This window comes from Dissoconium aciculare (assembly GCF_010015565.1).
Source record: "Dissoconium aciculare CBS 342.82 unplaced genomic scaffold K489scaffold_4, whole genome shotgun sequence".
In the NCBI taxonomy this organism is placed as follows: domain Eukaryota; kingdom Fungi; phylum Ascomycota; class Dothideomycetes; order Mycosphaerellales; family Dissoconiaceae; genus Dissoconium; species Dissoconium aciculare.
Genome location: NW_022984954.1, coordinates 1,227,108 through 1,239,219, shown reverse-complemented (window position 1 = coordinate 1,239,219; position 12,112 = coordinate 1,227,108). Strand labels below are relative to the sequence as shown.

Below are 12,112 nucleotides of genomic sequence, written 5' to 3'. Positions count from 1 at the left end.
TCTCTCGAAGGTGGATGAACGAGTCCGTACTCGAGAAGACCAAGGCAGAGATGAGGATGATCAATGGACTGAATAGGAAGAGTCGTCTCAACGAGGTCGAGTAGGTGAGGGTCATAGAGTAAGGAAATGTGTGAAGCTGTCAAAGGAGAGGATAGGCGGGAGAAAAAGAGTAGGTATATATGTGTACGAAATGTATTGTACTTGACCTGTTTCATAGATGGCGCGATTCAGTGTCCTTCTGACCCGACTGCATTGCGCTTGCTTCGATCTGATGTTTGATTACTTGATCATTAGAAGAAGAAGCTTCGATGTACACATCTTTGTAGGACATTTTGATGGAGATACGGGAAACAAATAAGCCCGAGCCGTTCGGCACAATATTCGGATGTTGGTGTTCGTAATGATCCGGCTTTACAGATGAGTAAGCCGAGATAAAGTGAGGGGCCAATCGCGGGTTTGTTTCCGCCCTTCATCACCTCCAGGGCTGGCAGCTCCAGAGACAGGAACAACAAGAAGACCCTGAATTTGATGATGCAACACCAAAGCTTCTAGCTAGCCAGGCGACTCGAGGTATCATCTTGCTGTACCTGCATAACGCGAGTCGGTTATCACCTGCATCTAATCAATTGCTGCTTGCGAAGATTCGAAACAAACTCGCAGCCCGACAGCTCCCCCTCAGAACAAGTGAAACGGCTTCCAGAATGTCTTCGGCAGCAGCGGCCCTCATCTCGCCTGCAATCAAGAAGCATACCAGCACTGTCATTGTTGCCCATGGACTAGGCGACAGGTAAATAATTACCCAGACCCATCGAACGTACAGCTTTGGGCGAAAGACGATATGCTAATTTTGACTTCTCTAGCGGTGCAGGATGGTTCGTATCTCTCATTTCGGTTCCGCAACCCATACTTGATAGGATCTTGTCATAAGCCCTGCATATGACCATCTGCTGATACCACAGCAATCAACAGGTCATGGTTCGCCCGGGAAGCTCGCCAATCTGGAAACTTCGCGCAGACCAAGGTAAACACGTTCACATCATCGCTGAAGGCAGAACCGACTTACGAGACCTTGACAGTTCATCTTCCCTAACGCGCCACAAATTCCCATCACCTGCAATGGCGGCATGCGAATGCCTGGATGGTACGACATTGAGTCATTCGGTGACGTGGCCAACCGAAGTGACGACGAAGCCGGCATTCTGCGCAGCCGGACCTACTTCCACAAGCTCATTTCCGACGAGATCGCCTCGGGAATCCCGAGCACGCGCATCGTCCTCGGAGGTTTCAGCCAGGGCGGCGCCATGAGCCTTCTCTCCGGCGCGACCTGCCCTTCGCAACTCGCGGGGATTTTCGGCTTGAGCTGCTACCTTCTCCTGCAGAAGAAGTTCCAGAGTCTGGCCGCCGCGGATGCGCCGAATGCCAAGACGCCGATTTTCATGGGTCACGGTGACGCGGATCCCGTGGTGCAGTACAAATGGGGCCAGGCGACGGCGGCACAATTGAAGGAATGGGGTTATGATGTGGAGTTCAAGACCTATGAGGGATTGCCGCATTCCGCTGACCCGGAGGAGTTGGCGGATTTGGCGGGATGGCTCAAGGAGAGGATCCCTGACCTGCCGGAAGGCGATGGTGCTGCAAAGGGCTCGGCCGTCAGCGGAAGCTTATGACTGCGTTCTGATACAGATGGGATGTGGTCAAAAGAGCCTTATGATGCTGTCGAGGTCAAGTTGGTGCTGAGTGCGGCACTACTGCTTGTGATATGGGTCGCGACCTTGAGCGTTTGGCGACGTCTAAGGAACGGCTTCGCTGGTCGGCGTGTCTAGATCGAAAAGGAGTGAATTAAAATTCAATATCCGATCTATTACCAGATTTCTTAATCGAACTCATATAAGAAGTTCGTGAGCGGAATCTGGATTGCCATGCTTCTATTTCGGCCTCAATTTCTAGAGAATAAGAGATCTACTTTAGAACTTGGCTAACCTACATTTCGACTGATTTCTATTTGTCGCGACATCGATTGTGAATCATTCCGGCTTGAAATTTTCTTCTGTTATATAAGAGCCAGGAAGAAGAGGGGCCGCTAGGATACGTGACCACTAGGATGCGTTGTTCTTTGGCGGAGGCTGGGACGGGCCCTCAGCTGTGACATAGGCACGCGTGAGGCCGCCATCGACTATAATTCGATCCCCAGGAGTTAGTTTTGTGACTTTTAATGTCGTGATGGATGATCGGTAGGAAATTGGGACTGACCTGTGAAATCTGTGCCGATGACGAATGAGCTCTCGTCGCTTGCCAAGAATACGACCGCGTGAGCCTGCTCGATTGCTTCGCCGAAGCGACCTGATGGGAAATGAATCTCACGGCGTTGACGCTTGGCTTTGTCGTCACCTAGCCAATCTTGAAGGAGAGGAGTGTTGAGGGGAGCAGGGCAGAGCGAGTTGAAGCTGTTCATCGAGAGTCAGAAATCGACAATGGAACAGAAACGAATCTAGTGGAAGGAATACCGGTAGCCTTCCCGAGCGTGTACAATGGCCAATTCTCTGGTCATAGCCAATACCGCACCCTTGCTTGCCGTGTACGCCAATTGAGGCGTCGCAGCGCCCACGAGCGCAACCATGGAAGCAGTGTTGATGATGGAGCCACGGGTCTTCTTGTGACGTCGTAGAGCAAGAACGGCGTGCTTGCTACCATACCAGACGCCCTTGACGTTAATGTTGTGGGTAAGATCCCAGATCTTCTCGGGAGTATCGATGGCATCTTCGTAAGAGTTCATATCAGTGCCTGTGGATTCGAGTTGGGCTGTGGAAATTACTCACCTGCGTCATCGGCGTGCATGATGCCGGCATTGTTGAACATCACGTCCAGGCCACCCCATGAATCGACCTGCTCAACCATGGCCTGAACCTGATCCTCCTTGCTGACGTCGCATTTGAACGTCTCTACCTTGCCGGCGGGACTCGGTACCAATTCCTTGACCTTGGCGAGGGCCTTCGCTAGAGCGGGCTCCGAGATGTCGGACATGAGCACCGATGCACCCTCACGGAGAAAGAGAATCGTGGTTTCAAGACCGATGCCACTATTGAATCATCGTCAGACATAGCTTCCATTGATGCAGCGTGGGCAAAGTGCGAATTTTGTTGGAGCCTGCTGCACCAATGTTCCGTTTCATGCGTTGTCCGAGTATCCTCGTGAGAAACTCCATGGCAATCGTATCAAATATGCGTGTTCCCGACCGGGGGTTGACGTATTAAGGAGTCGTGACCTACCCTGCCGCGCCGGTGATGACAGCATTCTTGCCCGCCAATCGGCCACGAGGAGGTTGGTTGGTAGCAGACCTGATTGCATGCAATTAGTACAAGTCGCTCATTCATCATTATTGCGAATCGACTCACATGATTGTTGAAGTTCAGATTGTGTTCGAGCGATAGTTGCCAAAACGTTACAGGTCCCCGCCTTTGGATTGCCTATCTAATCTGGTCACAGATGAGGCAGGTCCAGTTATCTTGTCAGCGGAAGAAGTGATGCGACGATGCCGGGACAAACACAGAAGAGAGGAGTTGAGGACGGATAGAAGAAAGGAAATATGTATGAAGAATAGAATTTGTTCGTTGTCGTTATATTGAATCTTATATAACCCGCAACAGAACAATCGTCCGATGATTGCTACCCGTGGTCATCAGACGTGGAGACAGTGCCCGAAATGATGTGTCACCGCCTCATGCTAGCAAAACCTAGGCAGGTGGGCTGCTTAAGCTATATGCAGGGTGGCGGTACTACTTCGCTTGAATTATATCGTAGTGCGTAGTTATCGATAAGCTTGATAGCTGGAATGGAACGAGCTCATTGCGGACTGGCGCTGGTGTCAAGGAAAGGCGAATTGCTGGCACAGGTTGATAAACAAAAAACCTTCGTAGACCTATGACCAGACATCGGTTGATGCTCAGACAAGTTGGGGAAATATCCGTGTTCTTATTTACAAACATCGAATCTAAGACCTGCAACGACCCCTTCTTGGACATTCGACACATCCGTCCTTCCCTTCTGGTCCTTCTGGTCCTTCTTGCCACCCTTCTTGTCGCCCTTCTGTCCGCAGCCACTGGATGCCTGCAATTTGGCGCGATGCTCATTTGTCAGGTATACCTCATGGTTGGGATGGCGTGCGATCAAACTCCTCACCTTCTGAGTGTCATTGTTGAGCTGCATGAGGCGATCAGCCTCTTTCTGGTCGGCAATGCTGTATGCGACGTTGCCGATCGTAAAAAGATTGGCGTAGATGGGCTCGGCGGTTGACTGGAACTTCTTTACAAGCTTGGCCCATTTTGCCTCTTCTCGAGCCGCCGTAGAGACCTCAATGTGATTGTAGGTGTAAGGAATAGACTTGTGCTGCATCAGATATGCGCTCCTGGTTGCCGGGTCACGCTGATGCGCAAGGAAAGTGTCGTGAAGATTGTGCTTCCTGGCTAGGCTGGTGATGGCAGTGGCGAGTGACATGAAACTGGCCGTGCCAGCCTGGTCATTGACGTCCAAGCTCAGACAACTTCCGAGGCTCTCAAGGGTGACGTTCTCGACGCTGCGGCTCCCTCCGCACACCTCCTTCATCAGCGAAACAAGATTGACACCTCCATCCTCGGTTGCCGCTGGGTACTCATTGTGGCAGAACCCAAATATCGCGAGGCGGTGGCTGACGTCGTACTTCATCAAGGCAGCAATGAACTCGCGGTCATAGGGTGACGACAGGAGATCGCCGGCCTGCTTCATGTTGTACATGCTAAATCCGCCCAGCTTCCAGGCTGGCTTTTTCTTGGAGTCCTCGTCCGTGGCAGAAACGGCTTTATAACCTCTTTTTGCTTCGTTCCGGACGAACGTGAGGACAGGCGCGGCAGTGACTTCGTATTTAATCGAGGCAGAGGTCTCGGAGGGTGGATCGTCCAGGCTGAGGGCCTTCAGGGTCTCGCAGTCCGTCCGTCTGACAGGTTCGTCGCACGCTGCCCGACTTGATGCTTCGTATTTGAGGCGAGGCATGCATTCCACGATTGGAATATTGAAATGGTAGCAGGCGAAAAGCAGTATGATCGTCGAGGCGGAAAATGAACCGATCTTGATCGGGTATTCCTTGTGGCCTGGATTGATCTTGTTGGCCATCGAGAAGTGGAATATCTCACGCGCTTGTTCGATGATGGTACTGCAACGGCGAGGCTTGTCACCGAAAGGCAGGGCCTTTTCGCCAAGAACGGTGTCGGCCACCTCCTCGATGAGATCGAATGAGACAGCGGTGAATTCCTTCCGCATGGCGAACTCGATATCATGATACTCATCCATGTTGGCAGTGCGGTGCTCTTTGGAGGTTTCGACGAAGACGTCATTCTTGCGACGGTAACGCACAGGCATGCCGGCCTCCATGTCAGTCAAGACGCTGAACGAGGTGAGTGTGCGAGCCAATCCCAGGAACATTGCCCACTTGCTGCCGATTCTGTCGATAATGGCCTGCTTGATGGCCTCATACTCAACGGCATTTTCAACGCGGACATCCTCGGTTACGAATATTGCTGTCCAATCCTTGTCCGAAGCATGCTTGACACGGTACTGAGTGATAAGTTCGTCGAACTCTTCATCGAGGCCTTCCTCCTCTAGAAAATCGATGACCTTCTGACGAAGGATCAAGACGAGTAGAGCCGTCTCCTGGCATCGCTCGCTGCCGACACGCGCATCGAGAAAGCTGAAGCCATCTTTGACGACACCGTTGACGGTCCACTCGCCACTATGGAGTAAGTTGATGCCGTATTCAAGGTCACGATCGAGATAAGCCTTCCAGGCGTCGAGCTTGCGATAGCGGGGACGGTGGCCCATATGTATGTAGCATAAGCTTATTTCCGCTAAACCCGAATTCGGGGAACTTCAGATTTCAGGATTCAAGGTTTCTCAGGGGAAAATCATGAACATCTTTTCTAGGAATGATCCATACTTGTTCTGAAGTTGCAGAATTATATATAAGACCTATATGATAAACTCTGTCTCTTCAGAATATCTATACCTAGTCCCTAGAGAGAAATACTCTTGAGGCTATGTTCTTAGAATATTTTAAAATTGACTCTGTCCGCACGGATTTCCACAATTTCGGCTGTCAAATCGAAATCGGCAGAATTTTGACAAAATCCGACGCCAAAATGATTCATACCTAGGTATAAGGTTCAGAAATTATGCTTCGCATCATACTTCTTGCTCTAGGAACTACATATTGAGATTCTAGAGGGTAGGGATAAATACACGGTCCGTGTAAGTTCTACCTCTCTAGAATCTTTCATATCTAGTCCATAGTAATAGGTATCTCTGGTTACTTAGGTATCTGGTAAGAAATGCTGAAATTTGTAAAATTCCAGAGATCTGCGTTTGGGTATGCAACGTGTGGGCCGCCGTCAATGCGGTGGTCATTGCTGGCTCTGTGTTAGCTTGGATCGCGCGAAATGGTGGCGGCGCAAAACGTGTCGCTCGATCTAGTGAGAAATGCATTGGAGATGGCAGTAAAATATCCTGAATCTTCAAATCGACAACCACGTGCTCAAATATACGCCCCTTGTCTGCGAGATCGACCAGAGCGATCAATCCCCTTTTTGTGCACATGCCTTCTGCGCTCAGAACCGTCTGACAAAGTCGACCTTACATGGGATGAGAACGACAGAGACATCCACGCTCTATTTCACGCACGATTGCGCAAGGACGTACGCTGCCATGTCCGTTTGGTCCTGCTGCTCATCAGCCATACCAATATTGACGTAGTCGAACGGAATCGACAGATAGCAACTTCGAGCCAGTGCATTGCGATGCTTTGTTGCCTCTCGTCCTGCACCATGACTTACCGTGGAAGGCGCCGAGGTCTTCGTGTGTGAGCCAACACGCTCCCAACAAGAACATTACTAAGGCTGTGCGATTTCATGTTCTTTGGTCGATCGTCCCTCGGGGTCGTTGACTGCATGCGATTACTTAGGTATTGAATAGATCCAAAGATGGGTCCAGTTCTTGCCACTTCTCCTGCACGGGTTCCTGCGATGATGCCGATGCCAGGCCGAACTCGACGACTCGCTGCTTCAGCAGGCGACCAGCATGTTTTCCTACGAGGCGAGGTCGGGAGACCTTGCGCGATTGATATAAAAGTTGATCCTCATGTTCTCGGGCTTTTCCGGTGAGCTCATCGGATCGCTTCCCGGGCATTGACTCGGCAGGCTATCTTCCCAGTCATTCTTTACTGCTTGTTGCCAGTCATGATGTAGAGAATAATGTCGCCGTTGAAGGCTCAGTGGCGGTCCACTTGCAAGCCTCTTCCCGCCTACCCATCGTACTGAACGTGATCAGTCATGGCACTCCCAATCTCGGAGAGAGACCTTTTTGTCTATCCCACGACGAAGATCCCTCATTAATAGCTTCTTTTCGCTTGATCCGGTTCTATTCTCTTCGGCATATCTCACTCGTTTATGAATTAATCCAAAAGCCTCTGCGACTTTGCGATGTGACGTCGTTTTGTGCGCCACGGATAACTCCAGGGGTTCATTGCGTTTTTGTTGCTTGCGATGCGGTGCGATGGTCTTTCGCGAGCTGTCTCGAGGAATTTTCATAGTGAAGTTTCAGACCTCCTGTACTATATCGTTCAGAAATTTTCTGGTTTGCAAGCAGATTGGATGCCTTTTAGGAACCTTTGGAGCAACATGTTCATGATGAGCTTGCGAATTGCTCTTTTAGAACAGAAACGCGTGATGTCATGGGCTCGCGTTATTGGCCTCAGGCGCACAACCAACATGCTTGCCCATCTCAGGCGGATTCTAGGAGCATCGACAGACTCGTCGTGTATTCGAGTTTGTCCAAAATTGATACGGCACCTATGGCTATGGACCTTCGTTCGCCGTCAATCGCTGCCATAGGCATTATTGGCCGAAATGTTCGTTTCTGCAGATCGCACGTGGCCAACCCATCACGCAGCCACACATGCTCAAATGGAGTGCTAATCGTTTGCCATAGAATAACCCGTTACATATCGCTCTGTTCCCATGCATTGTCACTGCCGCTGAGCAACCAAGCAATCCTGCGCCCCAAGAACGTGATGAACTGGAATATTCGATGATGCTCAATTCGTGCCTCGATATCTTCGAGGCGCGCATGCCAGTCAAGACCGCCGGGCACGACTTTGGATTGCTACAAGCTCTCGATGAACGACTCGCGATGTACGGCTGGTTACTCAATACTGGTATCAAGCTGGTCATCGTCGTCGACATGGAAGGCCGTCCAGCCGAAGCGGGACGCTTGACAAGTGCTTTGGGCTTAAGAAACAGCGACCTCACTCCGGTTTGTCCTCGACATTCGATTATCGATTGGAAGAAATATGCTGAACCACTCATGACCACACAGGCATTCCAGGCACTGCAAACAGCATATATAAATCTTCTCCGGAACCCATTCTACGTCCCCGACGAACATGATCCTCGCCTGTCAAGCAAAAGTCGCGGCGCATCGCTGCGTATAGAAAGCCCCAAATTTACTAGCGAGGTTGAGCGCATTGGAAACGCCTGGTACCCTGGAATTGCGTCTATCTGATTCTGTGCCATTTGCCCGCGACTCTTACTCTGGAAGCACGGCCACTTACCGATGTGATAAGCTTGTGGTCTTCTGATGAGTTCGTCACAGACTGGATCAGAAGCGTCTCTGGTAGGCTGATAACGGATATTTCTGGAAGCCATGCTTCGGATTCAGTGAACAGATTTTTCCTCCCTGTTCTATCGAGGGCCAATGCCGCGGACAATGGAATCATTACACCTGTGTCGAATACCTACTCGCACCGTGACGGATACTCATGCGAGTCGGAGTTGAGTCTCCGGGGAGGTACGAATATCCAGTGGATCGGAAACAATTGGCGAATCGAAAGCGATGTGAATGGTGCAGAAGAGTATTTATCGTGCTATACATCGATGACTGCTCTTCCTGCGCCTTAGCGCAACACTTGGGGTACGAAGACAACAGGGTATGATTTCATGACAACGTAACAAACAAGTTCCATTTTCAAACACCCGATATCGTTGTCTAGCAGCAGCAACAATCGTCGACGCAAGCACAGCATGCTTCGCACATCTCGCAGCAGATGAAGCAGGCGCAAAGGTCGACTGAGCGAAGTGAATTAGTCATTTGCGTCAACATGACGTGCAGTCGGGGGTATTCATACGGATGATTCCACCGCCACGCATGCCCAAGAAGGTCCTTTGAGGCTTCTGTTCACAAGTCTACGACAGAAGCGTAAGCTTTCATACTGCACATGCCGTGGAAGCTGCGATGCGAACCTGTTCTTGCGTTGACGCAGAGTCGACTGAGGCCTTGGCGGCATCCATAGGCGCCGCGGCCTGGTATTGCATCTCGATGTCGTTCTGAGCAGGCATTTTGATGGCTGGTGGACGAGTTTGTTGTATGTAGTATTGGGCGGAGTGAGATGATGCAAAAGAAAATGGAAGAGGCGTGGCAGCAGCAACAGCAGCGTCGGGGTCTTATCTATGCACACTATCTCTACGTACATTCAGCCTTCCTAGGCTCCGTCATAGAAATGGCTTGATTGTATAGATCGGAAGATGATGCATTGGAACGTGGTCAGGCGTGCCAACAGGAACTCAGTCGATGTACTAAGCCAAGAAACACAAGCTTCCCGGCAGCACGAACCATGAGGCTTATTCTTTTGTGTTCCGTCATCAAGTGATCCGATGCGTCCAATCACCATAGAGGTGTGCTGTACTTCCCGAGTCGGGCATGTCCATGTCTTTGATTGCTTTGACGCCCTGAGATACGCTGTAGTCCCGCTAATTGCAGTAGTCGTGAAGACGCGTCACCATGAAACGTGGAGGCTGGAGGCCCTTGCGCAAGTACTTGGTTTGCTGCATGAAAGGGATGGAGTCCTGCACAGTATTTCACCGCTCCTCACATGAACGCGAGCGGAGGATACGACCCGATCGTGATCAACAATGTGTGCACATTTGTACATTGTTCTGAATCAGGAGATGTTACATGATCGCTGTGCCCTGGACGCGATGATCAGAGAGACGTGGCCAAGCCCGGTCGGGCAGATCGACGACTCGGTTCCCGAAGGATTTCACGTTGACGCGGCTATTGCGGTGTCTCTGCTGAACGGACGGGCATCACTTTTGTCCGAGTTCTCAAGGACCTTAGTTTTGAACGACTTGCTGTCGGGATGACACATGTGGCCGAGCGGTGCACACGGTACGTAACTAAGTGACACTGGAGTGAGGCATGAGTATTATCATATCATACACGCGGCCATTGGGACAGTTCTGGGTGAAAGCGCACCGGGGTTCCTTCGCGACCACGGTTTTCGCACTGTGTGATAATTCTAGTGAACATGCATTCGTAGTTGGTTACATCGGCAGGCATGTGCCGTATGCTTTAGATGCCCGCCCTTGCAAGCAGAATGGCAGGTACGTCATGAACGCAGCGTACTCACCATGACTCACCTGAGAGTAGCAAGCGAACAATCTTGGAAGAACAAGAAACAGACGACCTTGATCGATCGTCTTCAGCGCGACCAGTGGCTGCGCCAATGGTATGTAATCGTTAAAGTAAACGGCCCAGAGTATGACATGCATAGCAGCGTCAGTGACCGTGCCGTCTCGTACCTCCCGCGAGAGACCCATGTGATGGTCTTCTGCATTCGAACTCTGAACATTTTGGCGACGCGAGGCATCGGATCAGGTTTTGGCAAGGGCCAACACTTTCTCCGTTACATCGTTAGCCGTCGTCGCTTTCCCGTTCATCTCTGAGATACCCATCACCAAGGTCGATCAAAAAGACCTGCTTACAACTAGAATCTCGGACATCTACCCTGACTGCCTAGAGATGCCTCTGTGCTTGTCTGCTGTAGATGCGATTGCGAAGTCAAGCGATATCTCCACAGCAAGCAATGATTTCAAATATGTCAACAATTATATCATGTGAAGCACAGGAGGTCACCGTTTTTGAAAACGCCATACTCGTGGTGTGCTACGGTGTGGCCGCCAGCTACGGTCATGAAGGTACATGAACGCTGTGATGATGTAAGTCGTTCACGATCTCCATGATACCTGACTGCCCAGGTGTTTCCTGCGATCACGCGTCGATTCGGAACTGCTGCTTAGTCCGAAGGTGATCGTGTTAGTAGACAATGAGTCTGTTGTCTATGACGCTCTAAAGTTCAGAATCACAGTGAGTCACAGTGGGTTTGCTGGAAATCATTCGGGCGTCAGAGCAGCTCGAAACTCCCTGAAATGCGAGCTCCTGTGGTTGCACAGGCGGAAGGTCACAACTTCTGCTACAAGATATTTCACCCGAACAGGGATGCAGATATTACCCAAAGACATGCATCTCACTTATAGCCAGCAGTTCAGTCCGATCTGGGAGAATACCTCAATTCCTTCGAGCGTGATTGCACGATGTGATCATGGTCGACATCATTCGGTCGTTCACTGCGACGGCCGCTTACAAGAGTGATCCCAAGATCCCGTCAACAGTATACATCCATGATATCGGCGAGTTGGTCATCATCATGATTGAGACGAGACCATGGCAATGTCTCGTTGTTCGGCGACGTTCTGACTGGTTGATGAGCTGCAAGAAGCATGGAGATCGTCCAACATGGCCTTGCCCATCGTCTGACATCGCCTGCGGAACCGTCATCGACACAACCTGAAGGTGGCCAGCATGATGGGTTGTGCGCATCAAGGGCTTGAATTTGAATAGCATTCCGCTGCAAGTATTGGTCGCGAAGCATAGTCGCCAGGGTTCTATAGCATTCACGAAATTGGAGAGTTGGCAAAGCAGGTTACTGGGAGGATTGGCGACTTTGTACGTGTGCGACAGATGCGCAGGTGCGAATCAAACATCACGTCGCATTGCTCAAGAGAATTTCGGCTTCCTTCAAGTTCTTCGTTCTCCACATGCCGGACACTGATGTATTCGACAGAATGAATTCAGAAAGTACACCCGTATCACTGCCTATGAGTAACACGGCGAGGGCAAATCCATCGATCGATAATTGATTTCCTCAGGCGAGGGTTTACGCCGCTGTGTGGTGATGTCGGTCCAAGCATGGGTAGCG

The 12,112-nt window shown here is 50.7% G+C and overlaps 6 protein-coding genes across 6 annotated transcripts; 3 read left to right on the top strand and 3 right to left on the bottom strand.

Moving 5' to 3' along the window:
- The first annotated feature begins 532 nt into the window (after positions 1 to 532).
- On the top strand, positions 533 to 1,957 carry K489DRAFT_378820 (Phospholipase/carboxylesterase). The gene is made up of 4 exons (XM_033604497.1): positions 533 to 787; positions 861 to 872; positions 970 to 1,021; positions 1,077 to 1,957. Exons 1-4 carry the CDS (start codon positions 702 to 704, stop codon positions 1,665 to 1,667), a joined length of 741 nt encoding a protein of 246 aa, XP_033461438.1. The 5' UTR covers positions 533 to 701; the 3' UTR covers positions 1,668 to 1,957.
- Positions 1,825 to 3,573, bottom strand: K489DRAFT_181691 (NAD(P)-binding protein). Its single transcript, XM_033599465.1, has 6 exons — positions 3,393 to 3,573; positions 3,267 to 3,335; positions 2,817 to 3,076; positions 2,505 to 2,757; positions 2,251 to 2,444; positions 1,825 to 2,173 (listed from the first exon to the last, which is right to left on the bottom strand). Coding segments are annotated over exons 1-6 (855 nt in total). The 5' UTR covers positions 3,395 to 3,573; the 3' UTR covers positions 1,825 to 2,096.
- Positions 3,574 to 4,033: 460 nt separating this feature from the next.
- On the bottom strand, positions 4,034 to 5,847 carry K489DRAFT_354335 (uncharacterized protein; the record flags this gene model as incomplete). Its single annotated transcript, XM_033602499.1, has 3 exons — positions 4,034 to 4,104; positions 4,177 to 4,911; positions 4,972 to 5,847. Coding segments are annotated over 3 exons (1,680 nt in total), but the record flags the coding sequence as incomplete, so codon positions are not given.
- A 2,029-nt stretch (positions 5,848 to 7,876) lies between these two features.
- Positions 7,877 to 8,580, top strand: K489DRAFT_387870 (Sedlin; the record flags this gene model as incomplete). The annotated part of the gene is made up of 3 exons (XM_033606365.1): positions 7,877 to 7,927; positions 8,008 to 8,331; positions 8,395 to 8,580. 3 exons carry the CDS (start codon positions 7,877 to 7,879, stop codon positions 8,578 to 8,580), a joined length of 561 nt encoding a protein of 186 aa, XP_033461435.1.
- A 176-nt stretch (positions 8,581 to 8,756) lies between these two features.
- Positions 8,757 to 9,766, bottom strand: K489DRAFT_181645 (uncharacterized protein). Its single transcript, XM_033599464.1, has 2 exons — positions 9,203 to 9,766; positions 8,757 to 9,143 (listed from the first exon to the last, which is right to left on the bottom strand). Exons 1-2 carry the CDS (start codon positions 9,545 to 9,547, stop codon positions 8,934 to 8,936), a joined length of 555 nt encoding a protein of 184 aa, XP_033461434.1. The 5' UTR covers positions 9,548 to 9,766; the 3' UTR covers positions 8,757 to 8,933.
- Positions 9,767 to 10,220: 454 nt separating this feature from the next.
- K489DRAFT_369272 (uncharacterized protein) lies at positions 10,221 to 11,505 on the top strand (the record flags this gene model as incomplete). The annotated part of the gene is made up of 6 exons (XM_033603019.1): positions 10,221 to 10,242; positions 10,394 to 10,457; positions 10,504 to 10,582; positions 10,732 to 10,970; positions 11,052 to 11,072; positions 11,112 to 11,505. 6 exons carry the CDS (start codon positions 10,221 to 10,223, stop codon positions 11,503 to 11,505), a joined length of 819 nt encoding a protein of 272 aa, XP_033461433.1.
- Positions 11,506 to 12,112: the final 607 nt, after the last annotated feature.